At 41.9% G+C, this 18,777-nt stretch overlaps 1 protein-coding gene across 1 annotated transcript in view; it reads right to left on the bottom strand.

Moving 5' to 3' along the window:
* The window catches only part of TRMT6 (tRNA methyltransferase 6 non-catalytic subunit), a 41,675-nt gene continuing 22,898 nt past the window's right edge, over positions 1 to 18,777 (bottom strand). Inside the window, exons 5-11 of the mRNA XM_072140504.1 lie at positions 14,170 to 14,253; positions 13,923 to 14,047; positions 7,722 to 8,086; positions 3,995 to 4,080; positions 2,022 to 2,124; positions 1,272 to 1,358; positions 1 to 834 (exon numbers count right to left, since the gene is read on the bottom strand). Coding sequence (XP_071996605.1) covers positions 670 to 834; positions 1,272 to 1,358; positions 2,022 to 2,124; positions 3,995 to 4,080; positions 7,722 to 8,086; positions 13,923 to 14,047; positions 14,170 to 14,253 — 1,015 coding nt within the window. The 3' untranslated portion in view covers positions 1 to 669. The remainder of the gene's footprint in view (positions 835 to 1,271; positions 1,359 to 2,021; positions 2,125 to 3,994; positions 4,081 to 7,721; positions 8,087 to 13,922; positions 14,048 to 14,169; positions 14,254 to 18,777) is intronic.

Below are 18,777 nucleotides of genomic sequence, written 5' to 3'. Positions count from 1 at the left end.
TTGGGTATTAAACACAATGTATTTTTGACTCTGTGGTTACTTATAAAACAAGAAGATAAGCGAACAAAATGTATGTAGGTAAGTGGGGTGGGATCTTCGGATCCATGCTGTTCTTCGAGAGGTTGGTCTCATGATATCAAAGGAAACCGGTGCAGTTTTGATCATACAAAGCTACAGACAGTGTTAGGTATTGGCCCTAGAGATCTGTGTAGTCACAACTTTGTGTTTTGTTAGTAGCAGCAGGACTGTGAAATATACATTTATATTCCAGGATTTGGAGCACTGATGTGTTAGACTTCCTCTATGTACTGCTGTACTACTCAAAAGGAGTTGTGCCGTGTCCATTGAAGAGATCTCACACCCCAGTGAATCTACGAATCCACCTACAATCTGGTGTAAGAGATTGCTTCAATGTTTTGCTGCATCGCATTACCTCTGTGCTGTAGCAGGCTTCTGTTTGAGCACTACAGCAGGGGTGGGCCGCTGTGCTGTGTTCACTGAGGAGATCTCACACACCAGTGCACCAAATTCAACTACAATCCTTGAATATCAATGTACTTTTCACTTACTAACATAAGTATGCCTACACATATCTCCAGTGCTAATACCGAACACCACCTACAGCAATGTATGATCAAAACTGCTGACACATTCCCTTTAAAGAAACAATTAACTTTTGTCTTCTGAAACTTTTTGCTTTTTTGCTGCAGGTTCTTCGCTTTTCTCATGCCGGGTGGTGTCTTTTGGGCTGTCTTTAGCTACAGTGATACCATAAAGCAGGTAACCTGCTCCGCTGCTCATCACCAATTTCGGATGGCTTCTGTTTGGCAAAACCTAAAATATTTAAAATGGGTAGAATCGGTCAACAAAGGGTAACATATAAAAATCTGTATGAAACAGGCAGAGATGTTAACAATGCTGGGCCAGGCATTATGTAAGCAGCAGCAATATTACTAACAACTAAGGCTGCTGGATCAATACTCTATGAAATAGGCTGCAGGTGCACGAGCCAATTTTGGGCACTTAAGGACCCGCCACCTCAGTGAAGGCATTGCTGCACATTAACAAACACAATTTAGCAAATTGCAGTGATTTCTATTTAAGTTGCTTAGTCAAACCCTTCAATTTTCTTCTTGCCCTGCGGTAGGAATATAGGATGCTTCGATTTTATGCAATTACACATTGAATAGGATTCTCGGTAGCCAATGACCTCACCTACAGGAAGGGGGATCAATAGAACGTACACTGGGCTCCTGGAAAACATACATTACCTGATAATTCCTGAGCCAGGTCTCCGAGAGATTGAGGTTCAAGACGCCTCCCTTTTCTCTTAATTTCGTGTAACATTCAAGAAGGGGCTGGAAATTTTAAGGAGAATTATTAAAGAGAATTATTACATGATGAGGATTTTTTTTTTAATTCTTTCAGCTTCAATTGCTAACAAAATCTCTAAAAGGGTTTACGACTCTCAAAATGGGGTTTTCCTAAAAATAGATTGGTGGGGGTCCAACATAAAGCATCCACACAGGTGAGCTGTTTATAGGAGACGATCGAGAATGGAACAGGAAGCAGACAGCTCCATTCTGTGTACAGTGTCTGAATCGAGTCACTGCAGTTGGATTCCATTTAAATTAACATGGGCGGATCTGCAGTAACCTGTACTGTCCACTACACATAGAAAGGAGCTGTCTGCTCCCTGTTCCATTCTCTGTTTATCAGAAGCCAAGATCAGCTGATATGAGGGGATGCTAGGTTTTGGACCCCAACCAATATCATATCTAGGACCCATTCTATGGGTATGTCATCAATAGTTTTAACTCTTTTTATAGGATAGACCAACAATATCAGATCAGTGGGGGTACAGCCCCTGGAACACTCTTTGTCACGGATGTAACATCATTGGGCCATTCTGCAGGCGGTGCCACTGTTCCGGAAATGAAATTCCTTTTTATGGGCGGAACAGTGAAAAATAGAAGAATTAAAACAACAGAACTAGATATTGTCCAAGTAGCAACACATACCTCCCTATACAGGCAGTAGACAACGAAGGGTCGTGATGGCGCAACAAATTCTAATAATTTAAGAAGAAGTGGTGAAGGGTGGAACCGGGAGGCCAGAATTAGCCTAGAAATGAAGAAAATCACAGCCGACCGATTAGTAAATAGTCAAATTCTGGGTTATAAAATTACTGGAAAACACCAAATAAAAATTCATCTCAATAAGACACTCCTCTCAGAGGAAGAGCAAAATCAAATTACAGTTAAAAAAAATGGAATAAATGAATATAAAACATCAAACTTATACAAAAAAGTTATTAGTGGTGGAAGATGGCAAAATGAAGAATTTTTTTTGTACATAATGAATAATGAACATTTTGAATATTAAAATTTTTCTAAATGAACTAAAACACAATAAAACCTATGTAAAGTCAGTATCCCCTGGATAGTACCGAATAAAGGAGATATGTCATTTGGGACGCACAGTGAAAGCCGTAAGAGACAAGCCCACCAGAAAATGTTACAAATCTATTTTACCACCAATTTCACTGCATTTGGATTTTTTTTCCCGCTTCCCAAGTACAAAGCATGGAATATTAAATACTATCACTATGAAGTGCAATTTGTTACGCAGACAACAAGCCTTTAGGCAGAAAACAAGTCCTCACAGAGCGCTTTACTTGGAAAAAGAAAAAAAATTACGGATTTTTGAATGTGCGGAGTGAAAAATGGAAAAGCAAAAAACGGAAAAGTGCCTGGTTGTCTTTAGAATTATTGTTATCCTCTATCCACAGGATAGATCAGTGATGCGTTGACTGTTGGGTCATCCATCGATCGTAAGAACGCCCCCCACCTCTCATGAGTATGGGGGTCCCCTTCTCTTTAATTAACAGCGTGACAGGTCAAGAATGGATCCTGACGCTCCATTCACAATGACCTCTGGCACTTTCATAGACTATGAATGAGCGCGTCATAGCTAAAGACGTGTTCTGTGCATTGCAATTTCAGATGCTACTATATATGTGGAGCGGCAGGTCGTTGCTTCATTTAGTTAGTGAGAATGGGGTGCCGTTTGATTAGATTATCCCTCCATCCTGTGTTAAGGCCACATGCACACTGAATGTATGCTTACGTCAGCGCACTGGGCCGAAGTTGGTGCCTGCTCTATCATCTTTGCGGCCATGGAACAATGGGGCTCATTTACTATGGGTCTGCAGACCGCATTTTCCGTGTTGCGCTGCATTTAACTGGGGTTTTTGATGCTCGCGATCGGATTTTGGTGTATCGGCGCCGGCTTTCACGAGACACAAATTGGGGGGTGGGCCGCCGGACGATTAGACGTATTCGGACAACGCGCGGGATTTAACATTGCAAATTTTGTCATTTGCACTCACATACACCGGAAAGAAGAAGAAGGTGAACTCCGGTGGACCTCAGCAGGGAAGCAACAGATGCAGGATCTCGGACGCACAATGTTGGTGACGGACTTCATCTTCGACGAACCGTCCAGATTGCGTCAGGACCGGGTAAGTAAATGTGCCCCAATCTGTTCACTGTACCACGCTCCATAAGCGTCTATTGGGACGTATATCAGGCTGCAAACTGGTGGGCGGATATACGTCCCCACAACGGCCGTCACTGATAGCACTGATACTTGGTACAACCAATTTAAAATCAGAGAAAATCCTGATCTGACTCCTAGGAGACATCAGGAGTCCTGCTTCCTCCGCACACACAGAATGATTGACAGGCTTCTCTGTGCCTACACTAATACAAGGATAATAGGCAATGTAGATTATATATAGAATGTAGAAAAAAGGTGGACACAGATGTTAATAGGCAACGTCATTTGGTGTCAATCTGAGGACACCATGTAATGGCTGTCATGTAGTAAATATGAGCTGAGCCTTCCTCCTCCTGCAGCGCGTCCGCCAGCTTCTACTAGGATGATTGAAAAAGAGAGTTGAGAAAATTGCAAAAAAAAAAAAGACACTTGCCCATCAGCGTTTCTCTCTTGTAACAACTTTGCAGCTTCTGCCTCTCTCTTTCTTCTCTCTTCTTGTTTACGCTTCTTTTCTATCGCCTGGAGAGAAAGAAACAAAAAGTAGTCAGCATCCAGCAACAAAACAAGCCAATTATGTGTCCCGATCCTCAAGTTTAGGTTTCATTTCCAATGTCGAACACATTCTGTTGGAAAAATTCCCTAGGGTTTTTTTTTTTTTTTTTTAAGATGGAAAAAATCCAGCAAGATTTCTCCGGACACAAATATATCTCATCACCCACAGCCTCCTACTGTGGAAGCAACAAGTTATCCAGGTGAAAGTGACATTAACAAAGTCTTAAATAATTGACACCAACAAACAATTAAGCAAAAAAAAAAAAAAAAAGAAAAAAAAAAGAACCAGTTTAACCCATTGCATTTTATGCTGTTCAAGTGGTTCAGGCGTTAGGTGGCTGCCTCCAATTACCGGCCTCAGAGGTAACCATGTTATAGGATGTTACTGCTGAGGCCCTTGAATCATGTAATTGCTACAATAGAGCTGTGGTCACACATTAAGGGGAACCTGTCACCACATGTGCACATATACAGCCAGTGACAGGTTCCTATATAGCCCTAGTAACCGACTGACCCCATTCTTCTAGCTAAAAATTGTTTTGCCAACATATCACCTTTTATCTTATATTATCCGGCATCAGAGGGTAATATGCCTCCTAACATGGCTTATGCCTCCTTACTAGTCACAGTTCATGTCATGTGACCAGGGTGACATCATCTCAGGTCCTTTAGCCTCTTAATAATAGCAAACTGTACTCCATGCATGTATCTGACCACAAGAAGTCACAGCAGCCTCCATGGACTTCTACTCCTCTCCATCCTCCAAGGAGGCTGCTGTGACTTCATGTAATCACATACATGGTGTACAGTTTGCTATTTTTACAAGGTTGAAGAACCTGCGATAAGGTCACTGGTTACGGGTCATAAATGTAACACAAGGCACCGTGTAAAATAATTGACACAATATTTCCCATCTGCACATAGAGATTTATTCGTTTGTAGTTGAATATTAGCAGACAGTCCCTAAGTACAAGGAGGCATAGCAGTGATTAGAAGAGACACAGAGCTGTCAGTCACAATAATGGGGCGTGGTTCACTGGTATCTCTGACTCTTCTCTCTCAGGGTGCCAGAGATGCATCAGAAAAGCTAATTTGCATATTAGAAAAACATCTGTAATTAAGGTACAGTGCCCCACTAGCAGCTAATTTTAGGTGATATGGGGAGGACTTGTAACCCTTTATCAGCAGGCATTGTTAGTCAGGGAGGCAAAATCTGGTGGCAGCTCATCTTTAAATAATCCCAGAAAATCTTTTAGGCACAAAATTATATGTGCTCACTAGCCCGACCCACAATGCAGAGCAGCTATCTACCACCTACCACTGACTACTCCCCTCATCTACACTAACGCTCTTTTTGTCCGGGCGCTATCCATATTTTGGAGGGTGGGGGGAAATTGCACAATGACACATTTATTTCAATGGATCCATCCACAAGAATTCATTTTTTTACGGGATTGTGAGGAGGCTATAAAATACTAAGGGAATGTCATACTCCTGCCTGCGTTCGCGTGCATCTCAGGTTACCCCATAGAACATGAAAAACACGAACAACATACAAAATGATTAATGTGTATATCGCAGTTGCAGGATCACATGCACGCTTGAGTTATCCATCAAGTGTTTCGCAAATGGTTGGCACAAGTTGGTGACATCATTTGCCACCCGTTTTTTGCGGATCCACGACATGAAATGATGCGTGGACTGTTTTTGCGGACATAGCACTTAAGAACAAAAAACTGAGCATGGATCTGCTGTGTGTGGCCTGAGAACAGAAGACATTCGTGTGCCAGTAGCCCATCATAAAGAACAGCATACATATAATGGAATCTAGACAGCACTGATACAGTTACGACAACAATCAATCACAAACAACGTAGAGTCCAACATCTTCTAAACTACAAGACCTTATTGTCTCCGGTTAAAGTGCAGCAAAACCGCCCGTCATCTGATGAAACCGCAACAATCTGTCCCTCTCATTAAGCAAATTGTACGTCCCCTTTAATCTTTCAATCAACATTCAAAGCACTCGCAAGGTTTCTTTGTACAAAATGCCTTTTTTCCTGCTTGAGTTACAGATGAACAAGGACAAAAAGCATATCAGAGGGAAGTACAAAAGAAAAAGTCACTTTTAGACTAATTTGATCCTCAGAAGATCAGGCTTTGTTGAGTAAAGTCAAAAAATGCAAGTAACTACTAGCATAAAAAAATTAGGTATAAGCCGACTGCGATTGTAAAATGTTATATTATTCTTGTCTGATTAGATTTAAGCCCAGCCACTACACAGAGCATGGAGCCATCTGCTAAACCTAAAGCCAGGACTGGAGTCGGTACGCCAAACCTCCGACTCAAACTCTGACTCCTCAGTTTCCCAAACTTTGACAACAGCTCCACCAAAATTTCACCAACTCCTTGACGGTTTCCTGGTCACTGGAGCAGTGCTGAGATAAATACAAGTATTCCTTCCCAGTGCTTTATCCTCTGATCTACAGTAGAGGAGCTTCACCACTGAGCATGTACATAAAGTGCAGCCACATTCATCCCAACTAAAGGGGGGGGATTAGAGGTGCATAAGCCGACAGGCCACATGAAGCTCGTCAAGCTACGAGTTGTAGGTGCGCTTCTTCCCTCCTCCTTTCTCCCATTCGCATGAAGCAGAGGAAGCTGGAGCTGCGTGAGGCGTGCATAATATGCATATAGGGAACGGCCGAACTCTGGGGCCAGGGATTTAAAAAATATTTTTCACCCCAAACGGATCATTCCTGGGTTTCATCCTTATAGATCCTTCAGCTATATCGCCCCCAGCAGTGTGTAAGTGACCATGGCTCATAACCACTATATAGCACTGGTTGATTCCTTTAAGCATGCTATGTGGCCTCCAGTACTATTATCATCTGCTCTGGGGTCTCCACTATTATTGACTGCTCTGAATGCAGTATTTGGTTTCTGGGGTGGTATTTATTGCTGTATTGTGGTATTTATCATTTGTGGGGTGGCATTTTGTGCTGTACTGTGGTTGCTGGTTACTGATGCATCCTCTTGAAGTTGAGCAGTAAGACAGTATGGTCCTTGGACAAATAAATGTTGCTCACCCCTAGCCTAAATCCTTAGATCAGTAATAGAACAGACATTAAAAGGAAATCTCAAAATGTATATCATATCATTTATTATATATTTGCGGAGTCGGACCATTTTATCAAAACTCCAACTCCACCATATTGTCACAGACTCCACAGCTCTGCCTAAAACCTATGGAGAAGTTTCTCTCACAGAACCATCCTTCTAAACCTTCATTTTCCATATCATCAGTATACAGTCAGGGAGGCTGTGCTGTGAGCTCCTTATTTATAACCCATTGAGCTTTTAGAAGTCACTGTAATAGTAGTTTCTGGTTTGTGTGTAGAGTGCGAGTAGCACAAACCTGATTAAGGCAGACTTAAAAGGGAGATCTATAGATGGCGGCAAAACAAAGACCAAAAAAAAAATGAGAGATGGGTAGGAGGACATCTAGAATACAATAATAGTATTTGCTTGAGTGTTTACAAGCACGTAGATGCCGAGACACTTCATCCACCCAATACAGAGATTCCAACAGTATGAAAAAGCTGTACCTTGTCGAGGTTCTGACCTCCTTTATGGTTTTTCGAGACCTCTCCACAACCTTTCACCGCCTCCTTCTTCTCTGGTGGACTGGTGTCCATACTCTCTTCAGATTCTTCGGCTAAACAGTCCCCCACAACCTCTGGAGCGGCGTCTTGCTTTTCATTGTCTGACCTGCTGCTTTCTTCAGCAGTTTTTTCGGTGTTCACCTCGCCAGGGATAACCTTAGAAGTATAAGTCCCAGCAACCAGAGCCTCTAGTTTGTCCAGAGGAAATTCGTAAAGTTGTTCGTAGAAGGACCTTGGAAAACCAAAGCAATCGGTGGCAGCTCTGTTAGGTCCACTACCAGAGTACATCTGTATAACAGATCCATATCCTGAAAGAAAATAAAATTAATCAGAGGATAATAACAAAAAAAAAGTTAAATAATTAAACTAAGAAAAATCCACCCGCTTTGACCCGGTTACAAAAAAGTGTAATTGAATTCCAAAAGAATGGCCTCCTGCCTACCATAAATGGCACCCACTGATCCAATGTGCTTATTGTACAGACATATTTGCATTGCTATAGGGGTCTGATAACATTGCAACACATTTGGGGGACAGGGGGGGCTCGGATATTCAATGACATATCCTGCAAAGTTGAGTGTGTTTCAGGGGAACCTTTGTTTTATCACTTCACTATTTAATCTATTGTTACCAGGCAACTGATTTGTCTTTGTCTAAAATCCTTCCAATATATAACAAAGACTATTCAGCTGTCTCTATACATGTAGGTTATGTCAAAAGAACTATGTATAGTTTTTTTTTGTTTTTTTATATTCGTTCAAAAACTGTAAGCTCTGATCACATAATATTTTTTTTATACCTCCAACAAAAGTTCACTCTGACGTGGGCCTGTAGTGCACAATTCATGGAAAGGACTTGGATGTGTTGACACTACCGGCCTCTCCAATATCAGTGAATATTTAAAGGAGTTGTCCATTTTCAGCAAACAATTCATGTTGTTTGTATAAAGAATATACTTTACAATATACTTTCTGTATCAATTCCTCACGGTTTCCTAGATTTTTTGCTTGCGGTCATTCAACAGGAAGCCTTAGGGCGAATTCACACGACCATTGGTAGACATATATAAGGCCACCCTATATATGTCCCCCATAGACCAGCAATGGGTGCAGGGCCATAGAGCAGTGGGGGCAAGCAGCTTTCACACCCTCCTCATCTACCGTGTGGAGACGCGTACCCACAGTGCTATGGTACGGCCGGCAAACGTTCGAGTGAATTCGCCCTTAATGTGGATAACGCTCAGTGATTACATTACCGTGGACCGTTTTTTTAATCACAGGAAGCAAACAATGACGGCAAGCAGAGATCTTGAAGCCTGTGAAAAATTGATACAGGAAGCACATTGGAAAATTGTGTTTTTAACATCTCGGCTTGTGTGTGACGTGTGCCTATGGCATGATGGGACAAAATATTTGGCATATACCGTATTTTTCAGACTATAAGGTGCACCGGATTATAAGGCGCACCATCAATAAATGCCTGCTAAAACATCTAGGTTAATATATTAAGACGCACCGGATTATAAGGCGCACCTTATTATAAGGATGAATGACCAGCAGGTGGCAGACCTGTGCACTGTTCAAGGCAGCTGTTGTCTGTAAGTACGGTTCATATACAAGGAGCACTGGACTATAAAACGCAGCTTTGATTTCTGAGAAAATCTAAGGATTTTTTGTGCATCTTATAGTCCGAGAAATACGTTATGAGCAGGCACAGATACTAGGTGCAGGAGTAAGCACTGTGCCTCACAACTGGCTGTTGGACTCTATCCGAGCTCTTGAAGCTTTTGACTTTTCTAAAACTACAACAAGAATTCTAGGACGTCCACAATCCGATCAAAGCCGGAGTTGTTGTTTTTTGGTTTTTTTTTTAAGTGTAAATATACACATACAAAAAGAACACTTTAATCTATTCAACTTGAAGATTTTTTGGGGGGGTTTAAAGGGTTTAGGGTTAATAGGTTTTCCACTAACATCTGTCTGCTTACGCATCCAATTCAACAGTGAGATAACCTTGCTGTATAATGGAGGACATAAACTTCTCTGCTGGTCTCCATGATAAAAGTATAGGAGGAAAATGTCACCAATACATACAAAGTAGTAGGAGTAGACAGAATGGTTATATTCAGCTGAAAATCTCATGTATCTTGAGATATAATTGGCTCTGGAAAAAAAAGTGGCAATTCTTATTCCTTATGAAAAAAAATGACCATACCTTAGCATGGCTTGTGTTGGTATTGCACCTCAGCTGTACAAAAATGAATTGAAATCAGCTGCAATACCACACACCACCATCAATCAGGCGTGGAGCTGTTTTATGGAAGAAAGAAGCCATGTATTTCCATTTTCAGACATCCCCATTAACCCCTTAAGGACGCAGCCTGTTTGCAGGTTAAGGCTCGCAACTTTTTTTTGAAATTTGACCAGTGTCTCTTCCTGTGGTAATAACTTTTGAACGCTGTTACTTATCAAAGCGATTCTGAGATTGTTTTTTGCCCACATGTTGTACTTCATTTTAGTGGTAAATTTTGGCTGATAAGTTTTGCGTTTATTTACAAAAAAAAGAAGAAAATGATGAATTTTTAGAAAAATTTGCCATTTTCGAAATTCAAAATCACAGCGTTTTCAGGCAGATAGATTTACCACCTAAATAACTTGCAGAATAACATTTCCCATTTGTCTACTTTACATTTTCATAATTTTTGAAATGTTTGGATAATTTATTTTGACATCACGCGGCCTACAAATCGAATAGCGATTTTCCGTATTTTTTGGAATTGACTATTTTGGGCATAAATACTGTTTGAAATCAAATTTTACATATTTAGCAACAAAACCCCCTATATAACCAACCCATTTTCAAATCTGCACCCCTCAAACTATCAGAAACAGCATTTACAAAGATTGTTAACCCCTTGAGATCTTCATAGTAATTGAATCAAAATGGAGGTGAAATTTAGAATGGTCAAATTTTGTCGGTTATACGTTCATTTAGCCCTAAAATTTACACATTTCCAAAAGATAAAAAGAGAAAACTCACCATAAAATTTGTTCTACAATTTCTCCTGAGTGCAGCGACCCCCCACATGTGGACGTTACTTGTGTTATGGGGGCACAGCGAGGCGCAGAAGGGAAGAAGCACCCTGCAGCTGCCAGGATTTTAGTTTTCTGGTTGCCCCCTTTTGAAGGCTATAAAATTTTCGCTTTTCCGTTATTTGGGCCATGTGACGTCATTTTTTTTGCGGGACGAGATGATTTTTCCAGTGTTACCATTTTGGGTTGGTATCACCTATTGTTGAAAATTTTGGAACTTTTTTTGAGGTCATGAGTAGAAAAGCATCAATTCTGTACTGGATTTTTTTTTTTTTTTTTTTCGTGCTCACCGTATAGCCTAATAATCCCGTTATCTTTATTCTATGGGTCGATACGATTACGGGGATACCAGACATGAATATTTTTTCTTATGTTTTACTAAATTTGCCAAATAAAACCCTAATGTGGGGAAAAATCTATCATTTTTGCATCGCTGTCTTCCAAGTGGCATAACATTGTTACGTTTTTGGCTACAGAGCTGGTTGATGGCTTGGTTTTTGCGGGACATGTTGTTCTTTGCAACAATATCATTCTGGAGTACATATGTTTTGTTGATCACTTTTTATTGCATTTTTATAATAGGTAAAAATCATAATTTTTGGCGGGTTTTTGAAGTTTTTTTTTTTACGGCGTTCATCATATGGGTTCAATAGTTATTTAGTTTTATTCTATGGATTGTTACGGACGCGGTGATACTATATATGTGGGGTTTGTGTTATGATTTAGACTTTTTTGAGCGTTATATGTTTTGGGGCTTATGGGCATTTTTAGTGATTTATAAAGTAATTTTTTATTGAAAAACATTATTTTGTACATTCTTTACTTGATCCACCATGGGATATGAACAAGCAATCATCTGATTGCTTGTTCTTGATAATACTCTGCAATACTCATGTATTGCAGGGTATTATCAGTGCCAGCCTATGCAGATGCATAGGCTGACACTTTGCCTTTAAGATGACGTCACAGATGCCATCTTAAAGGTAAAACTTCCAGGCTTCTCTGGGGTCCCGATCGGACCCCAGAGGAGCCAAAACAGCGATCGCCCCCCCCGAAAACGGTGCGGGGGGGCGATCGTGGGGTAAAGACCCCCAGAAGGCATGTTAAATGCCGTTGACCGCGGCATTTAACGGGTTAAACACCCGCGATCGGAGCCCACTCCGACCGCGGGTGTTAGCCAGGGATGTCAGCGGTAAATTACTGCTATACAGCGGTAAATTACTGCTATACAGCGCTGAACCGGCATCGGCTATGCGCAGTAGCTGTACTGCGCTGAGCGCTAATCGCGGGACTCAGCGCAGTACAGCTACGGCGCAGAGCGCTAAGGGGTTAATAATGCTACATGTACACATTGCAACAATATGGATCAATGTGTTAAGCCCATACAGCCTTAGTCATTTTTCGTAGATCATGACTAAGGCTACATTCACACTGCCGTTGCCCGCCGTACCGTACCGGGCAACGGCAGTGCAGGGGGAGAGGAGGAGGAGGTGAGCGCAGCTCACCACCGCCCCTCTCCACAGGAAGATATGGTGCACGGCGCCGTACTACGGACAAAGATAGGACATGTCCTATCTTTTTCCGGGTTACGGAGCGGTACGGTGCCTGTAGGGTGCCGTGCGCCCATTGCCATCTATGCGGGACGTATAACGGCCGTATATACCATGTGACCTCCTCCATCATATCTGTGAAGTAGCATTATTAAAGGGGATGTCTGAAAGCGGTTCTTTCTTCCATAAAACAGCTCCACACCTGATTGATGGTGGTGTGTGGTATTGCAGGAGATATTAATTCAATTTTATACAGCTGATCAACAATACCAACACCTACCATGCTAAGGTCACATGAAGTCTGGTTAAGAGGACACAGTAATGGTAGACAAAACGTGACCTTGAAAAATGCACACATTTACATATTGTAGACGTCTTTGTGCAAAAGTATATGTTGGCATGTGCTGGATTATTATAGAGGTTTGCAAGTTACCCTGGAAAATCCCACTTCTATCATTGAGTCACAGAGCACAGCTGGAGGGTTCGCCACTAATGGCGAGAGCCTAATTAAATATCATCCGTTCCCCATTGTGTCCCACACCTCCGCTGAACGATTACATTTGGCTCCTGGCTGTGCAGGAATACACAAGTACATCTGTTCTGCAAATACGTCAGAGGGAATCCCTTTCATTGACGGCACACCCTTATCAATGTTGCATGAATTCAATATTTCCTGTAACCAATTAGGTTGTAGACAGCTGAAAGGCTTATTGCTTTATAACAGTCACGCATGTACATGTAAGGAGAATCTTATATAACAAATACTGAAATACCTTCTGGTCATGGACATCCACACTTTTAATATACAATGTCATTAAAAAAAAAAAAATCTACCATAAAAATCGATCATGATAAACCAGGGGGCACTTACTCATAGATCCAGGCACCTTGACTGTGGTAATAATCTAACACCGTATATACTCGAGTATAAGCCGAGGCCCCTAATTTTACCACCAAACATTGGGAAAACCTATTGACTCCAGTATAAGCCGAGGGTGGGAAATGCATTGGTCTCCCAGCCTCCCAGTATATAGCCAGCAACCCCCCAGTAGTATACAGCCTTAAAGGGGTTGGCCACTATTACAATACTTAACTAGGGTAAGTACAACACCCTAATAGGGTCACCTATGTAGTACTTACCCTGGTAACATTTGTGTAAAGCTGTTGGGACCAGCAGGTCAGAAGACCCACAGTAGGACTAGGGGATTCCTGTGACGTCCCGTTTCCTGCTGGCTTCTGGCATATGTAGGGGGGTGTTTAGACATGGCTGTCTGTGTGCCTCCTCAGTCATAACCAATCCCATACCAGTGGTTGAAGGAGCGTGCCAAGGACACCAACATTGACAGAGGTGCCAAAGATCTTAGAACCCTCAATCATTCTTGAAGAGATGATAATGGGCATAAAAGAAACAAGTCTGGTTCCTGCGTTATATCATACAAATAGATTACCCACTAATTAAAATAAAAAAAAAGTACCATTTACATAAAAGAGTGTAATCTTACCTCCCATGCGCTCCATTACGGAGCCCAGAACTAAGCCAGTACAGGTTTCCATAACTATCACCTTACTGCCAGCGCGGATATTTCCCAATGTCAGCATCTGGGCCAATGTATCGTATCGGAGTTGACTAAAATCGCAAAAAAAAAACCCAAGATAAACATAAAATTGAAATGAAAAAAAAATAATCTTACTTTAAATTACACCTTAAAAACATAAAAACTAAATGAAATTTGGACAACGTAGTCTTACCAGATTTTTCCGGGTTCCCTCGCATAGTACATTATGGCAAGAATACGGGTGGAAGGTTTTAAAATTGTAATATTAGCTTCATACCTGCACAAGAAAAGATTTTACAGGTCAATTTGCTGTAAAAATTACTGCAAACGTACAAGAATTTAGAAATAAAAGGTACACAGCTACCACCACTGTGACCACACGTCAGGGCGTCACCAACTTAACTACAAGGGTCTCTCCAGCCTTACTACGGGGATAAACTAGATAAACAAGATATTTCATTATATCAATCCATCTTACCAATGCAATTTCTTTCCCATTGTGTAACATTATTCAGTTTATTTTTTTTTACTCCTCTCCTCCCAAATGCTAGAATTTATTATTTTTCCCCCATTTACAGAGCTGTATGAGGGCTGGTGTTTTGTGGGACAGGTTGTGCTTCCACGCGCCATCAGGAAACTTACCGTATATACCCTTGTATAAGCCGGGTTTTTCAGCACAAAAAAGTGTGCTGAAAAACCTTAACTCGGCTTAAAAAAAATTATTATTTACTCACCTTCCCATGCTCCCAGATGATTTGTGTGACTCCTCTTCTTTCTCCCATTCACAGGGAACAGAGCAGACACAGGTGCTCTGCCCATGGCGGACACTATAGCATCAATAGTGGTCGGATCACAAAAGGAGTCGTGTGGATCATCAGAAGGAGAGTATGTAAGTTTTTTTTTTTTTTATACAATGAGGAGCTGCAGGGCATTACATTACTGGGGGAGGCTGCAGCACGGGCATTACAATACTGGGGGAGGCTGCGGCAAATGCATTTCCCACCCTAGGCTTATACTTGAGTCAATAAGTTTTCCCAGTTATTTGTGGTAAAATTCGGGGCTTTGGCTTATACTCGGGTCACCTTATACTCAAGTATATACGGTAATAAAAATCCAAATTTCTGCAATTGTTGAAAAAACATTTTTGGGCCATTTTCTCACTGTTTTTAAGTCTTTCACGGTGTGGCCCAAAGGAACCGTCCTTTTGTTCTTTGGGTCAGTAAAATGAGAGATAAAGAATTTATCTAGTGTTTATTATGTTTTAATACCATTAAAAAAATTAAATAAAAACCATTCGGCGGAAAAAACAAAACAACTGCTAATTTTTTATACTTGGGTATACAGAGCTGGATAAGGTGTAATTTTGTCACTTTTATTCAATCTGTTTTGGGTGAAATAGCAGAATGTCTATCATTTTTTCAGATTTTATTTTTCTGTTATGGAGTTCACAGAAAGGCATAATAATTTTTTTATAATTTGATAGATTTGTCATTTTAGGAGGCACCGATACCTACCATGTTTCTTATATTTGTAACATTTGAGAGAAAATACTCTGCATAAGGATATCATGCATGTGCTGTCCATTTTTTTGCTGTTCCATTGACTTCTATAGATTTGTCCACATGCTAGACAAAATAACGCATGCTGCAATTTTTTTCTCACTGTCTGCACATCCGTAAAAAAAATCCACACGGACATCAAAAGACACCCGTCTACATGAGCCCTAAATTATACTCTTTATAGTAACATTCCCATTATAGTAACATCCTTTACAATATATATACACTACACTGTCATAAAGCACTAAAGCTTCTCCTGGCCAATCACTGGTGACCGTTACTGATCGCATGCGTTTCAATGGGAATGCTATCAGGCTGGGCCCTGCCCCCAGACTTTTGTGTTTAGAAATGCAATGCAATGTAAACGCCCTATGTGACCACACCCTAAACATTCATATAATACTTTTTTTTTCTTTTCTTGAAAGTATCGGTAACGAGTATCGCAATACTTCTATGGGTATCGTATTGCAATCAAAATTCTGGTATGGGTGCAACCCTAGTTTATATACTATTTATACCAGGGAAAGGTGGGTATTTCAACTTTAAAAAAAAAAAAATTGTAACTTTTTATTTACTAACTTTTTATTTAACTCTATGAGGTGTGAATGCTCATACAATACACTATAGCACAGTATATACAGGCAGTCCCCGGGTTACATAGAAGATCGGTTCTGTAGGTTTGTTCTAAAGTTGAATTTGTATATTTTATCATTGCAACCCCAACCAAATTTTTTTGGTCTCTGTGACAACTGAGTTTTTAAAATGTTGGATTGTCATAAGAACCAGGATTACCAATAAAGATTATTTGTAGACACCTTTCATAATTGTTACAGCTGTTACAGTAAAATACCAACATCCAGAGGTCCGTTTGTAACTAGGGGTCGTCTGTAAGTTGGGTGTTCTTAAGTAGGGGCAGAGGTCGCACTAACATTTTTCTGGAAGGGTAATAATACTCCTCTCACCATTTTTGAGGAGTATTTTTAGCTGAGGAGGAGTATGAAATATTCAGTAATACAAATATATAACTCCTAGTCGTATATATATCTATTAATGTCTATTAACGATCTAATAAACATTTATTAATACAAGAAAATCATTAAAGCCCAAGTTTTTTTTTTTTGCCACAAGTGGTGCACAACTTTTCCATTGTCTTAACCTACAGAGTGGACAAGGGTTGACACCGGCCCCCGAAGACACCCCCCCCCCACTTATAGAGTGGGCTGGGGCCGGCTGGAGCCCCCCCCCCCAACAGAACAGGCCGGGGCTGACGCTTCTACATTTATTTTTGGGGGTTTGAGGGCGTTACGCTTTTTCTTTTAACACTATTATTTTTTACTTAATGTTTTTTTTCTTTTTTTTTTAATTACTAATTTTTTACACTGTTATCAGTGATATATATACAGAGACCTGCAGAGAGGAACACACACTACACATAGGGCACACTCACTACACATAGCACACCCACACAGCGCAGCACCCGGCACACTCACTAACTATACATAGTACCACACACAGTGCAGCACACGCACGCACACAGCATACCCACTACACATAGGGCACACTCACTACACGCACGCACACAGCATACCCACTACACATAGGGCACACTCACTACACGCAGCACACACACAGCGCACTCACTACCCATAGTACCTGGCACACACACGCAAACAGCGCAGCACACGCACGCACACAGCAAACCCACTACACATAGGGCACACTCACTACACGCACGCACACAGCGCAGCACCTGGCACACTCACTAACTATACATAGTACCTGGCACACACACATACAGCGCAGCACATAGCATATCCACTACACATAGGGCACACTCACTACACGCACGCACACAGCGCAGCACCTGGCACACTCACTAACTATACATAGTACCTGGCACACACACATACAGCGCAGCACACAGCATACCCACTACACATAGGGCACACTCACTACACGCACGCACACAGCATACCCACTACACATAGGGCACACTCACTACACGCAGCACACACACAGCGCACTCACTACCCATAGTACCTGGCACACACACGCAAACAGCGCAGCACACGCACGCACACAGCAAACCCACTACACATAGGGCACACTCACTACACGCAACACACACACAGCGCAGCACCTGGCACACTCACTAACTATACATAGTACCTGGCACACACACATACAGCGCAGCACATAGCATATCCACTACACATAGGGCACACTCACTACATGCAACACACATACAGCGCAGCACCTGGCACACTCACTACACACAGCATATCCACTACACATAGGGCACACTCACTACATGCAACACACATACAGCGCAGCACCTGGCACACTCACTACACACAGCATATCCACTACACATAGGGCACACTCACTACATGCAACACACATACAGCGCAGCACCTGGCACACTCACTACACACAGCATATCCACTACACATAGGGCACACTCACTACATGCAACACACATACAGCGCAGCACCTGGCACACTCACTACACACAGCATATCCACTACACATAGGGCACACTCACTACATGCAACACACATACAGCGCAGCACCTGGCACACTCACTACACACAGCATACCCACTACACATAGGGCACACACATACTACACACAGCATACCCACTACACATAGGGCACACACATACTACACATAGGGCACACACATACTACACATAGGGCACACACATACTACACACAGCATACCCACTACACATAGGGCACACACATACTACACAGAGCATGCCCGCTACACACAGTACACAGAGTGCAGTGAGTACAGTGTGGTCGGGGTTTGCACTCACTTGGCCCTGCTCTCCGGTCCCGATAGAATCACATAACACTGACACACTGGCCTGCAGGGGGAGCTGGAGCAGCAGCCCGCATGTCTCCCCCGAGGACTGCACTGTCGCTCCGGGTCTCTCCTGCCCGCCCCTGACACTGAGTCACGTGTCAGGCTGAGCGGTCCAGCGCGCGCTGTGATCGCTCTATAGACATTGCCCTCATTTGCAGCGCGCTGAACCGCTCAGCCTGCGCGCTACAGGAAATAATTGCCATGCGTACTTTGACGCATGGCAATTATTTTGGGGGGTAATGGCGCCTCAGCATGCGTCTATGACGCTTGGTGAGGCGTTAATGCGACCTCTGAGTAGGGGACTGCCTGTATATTACCAATATAGAAGATCTATAATTGACTCGAAGTTCTTCTTATGCATCTTTATCCA

Source organism: Engystomops pustulosus, chromosome 3, assembly GCF_040894005.1.
Source record: "Engystomops pustulosus chromosome 3, aEngPut4.maternal, whole genome shotgun sequence".
NCBI classification, from domain to species: domain Eukaryota; kingdom Metazoa; phylum Chordata; class Amphibia; order Anura; family Leptodactylidae; genus Engystomops; species Engystomops pustulosus.
The sequence above is the reverse complement of the archived record's forward strand: the minus strand, read 5'-3'. Positions and strand labels throughout refer to the sequence as shown.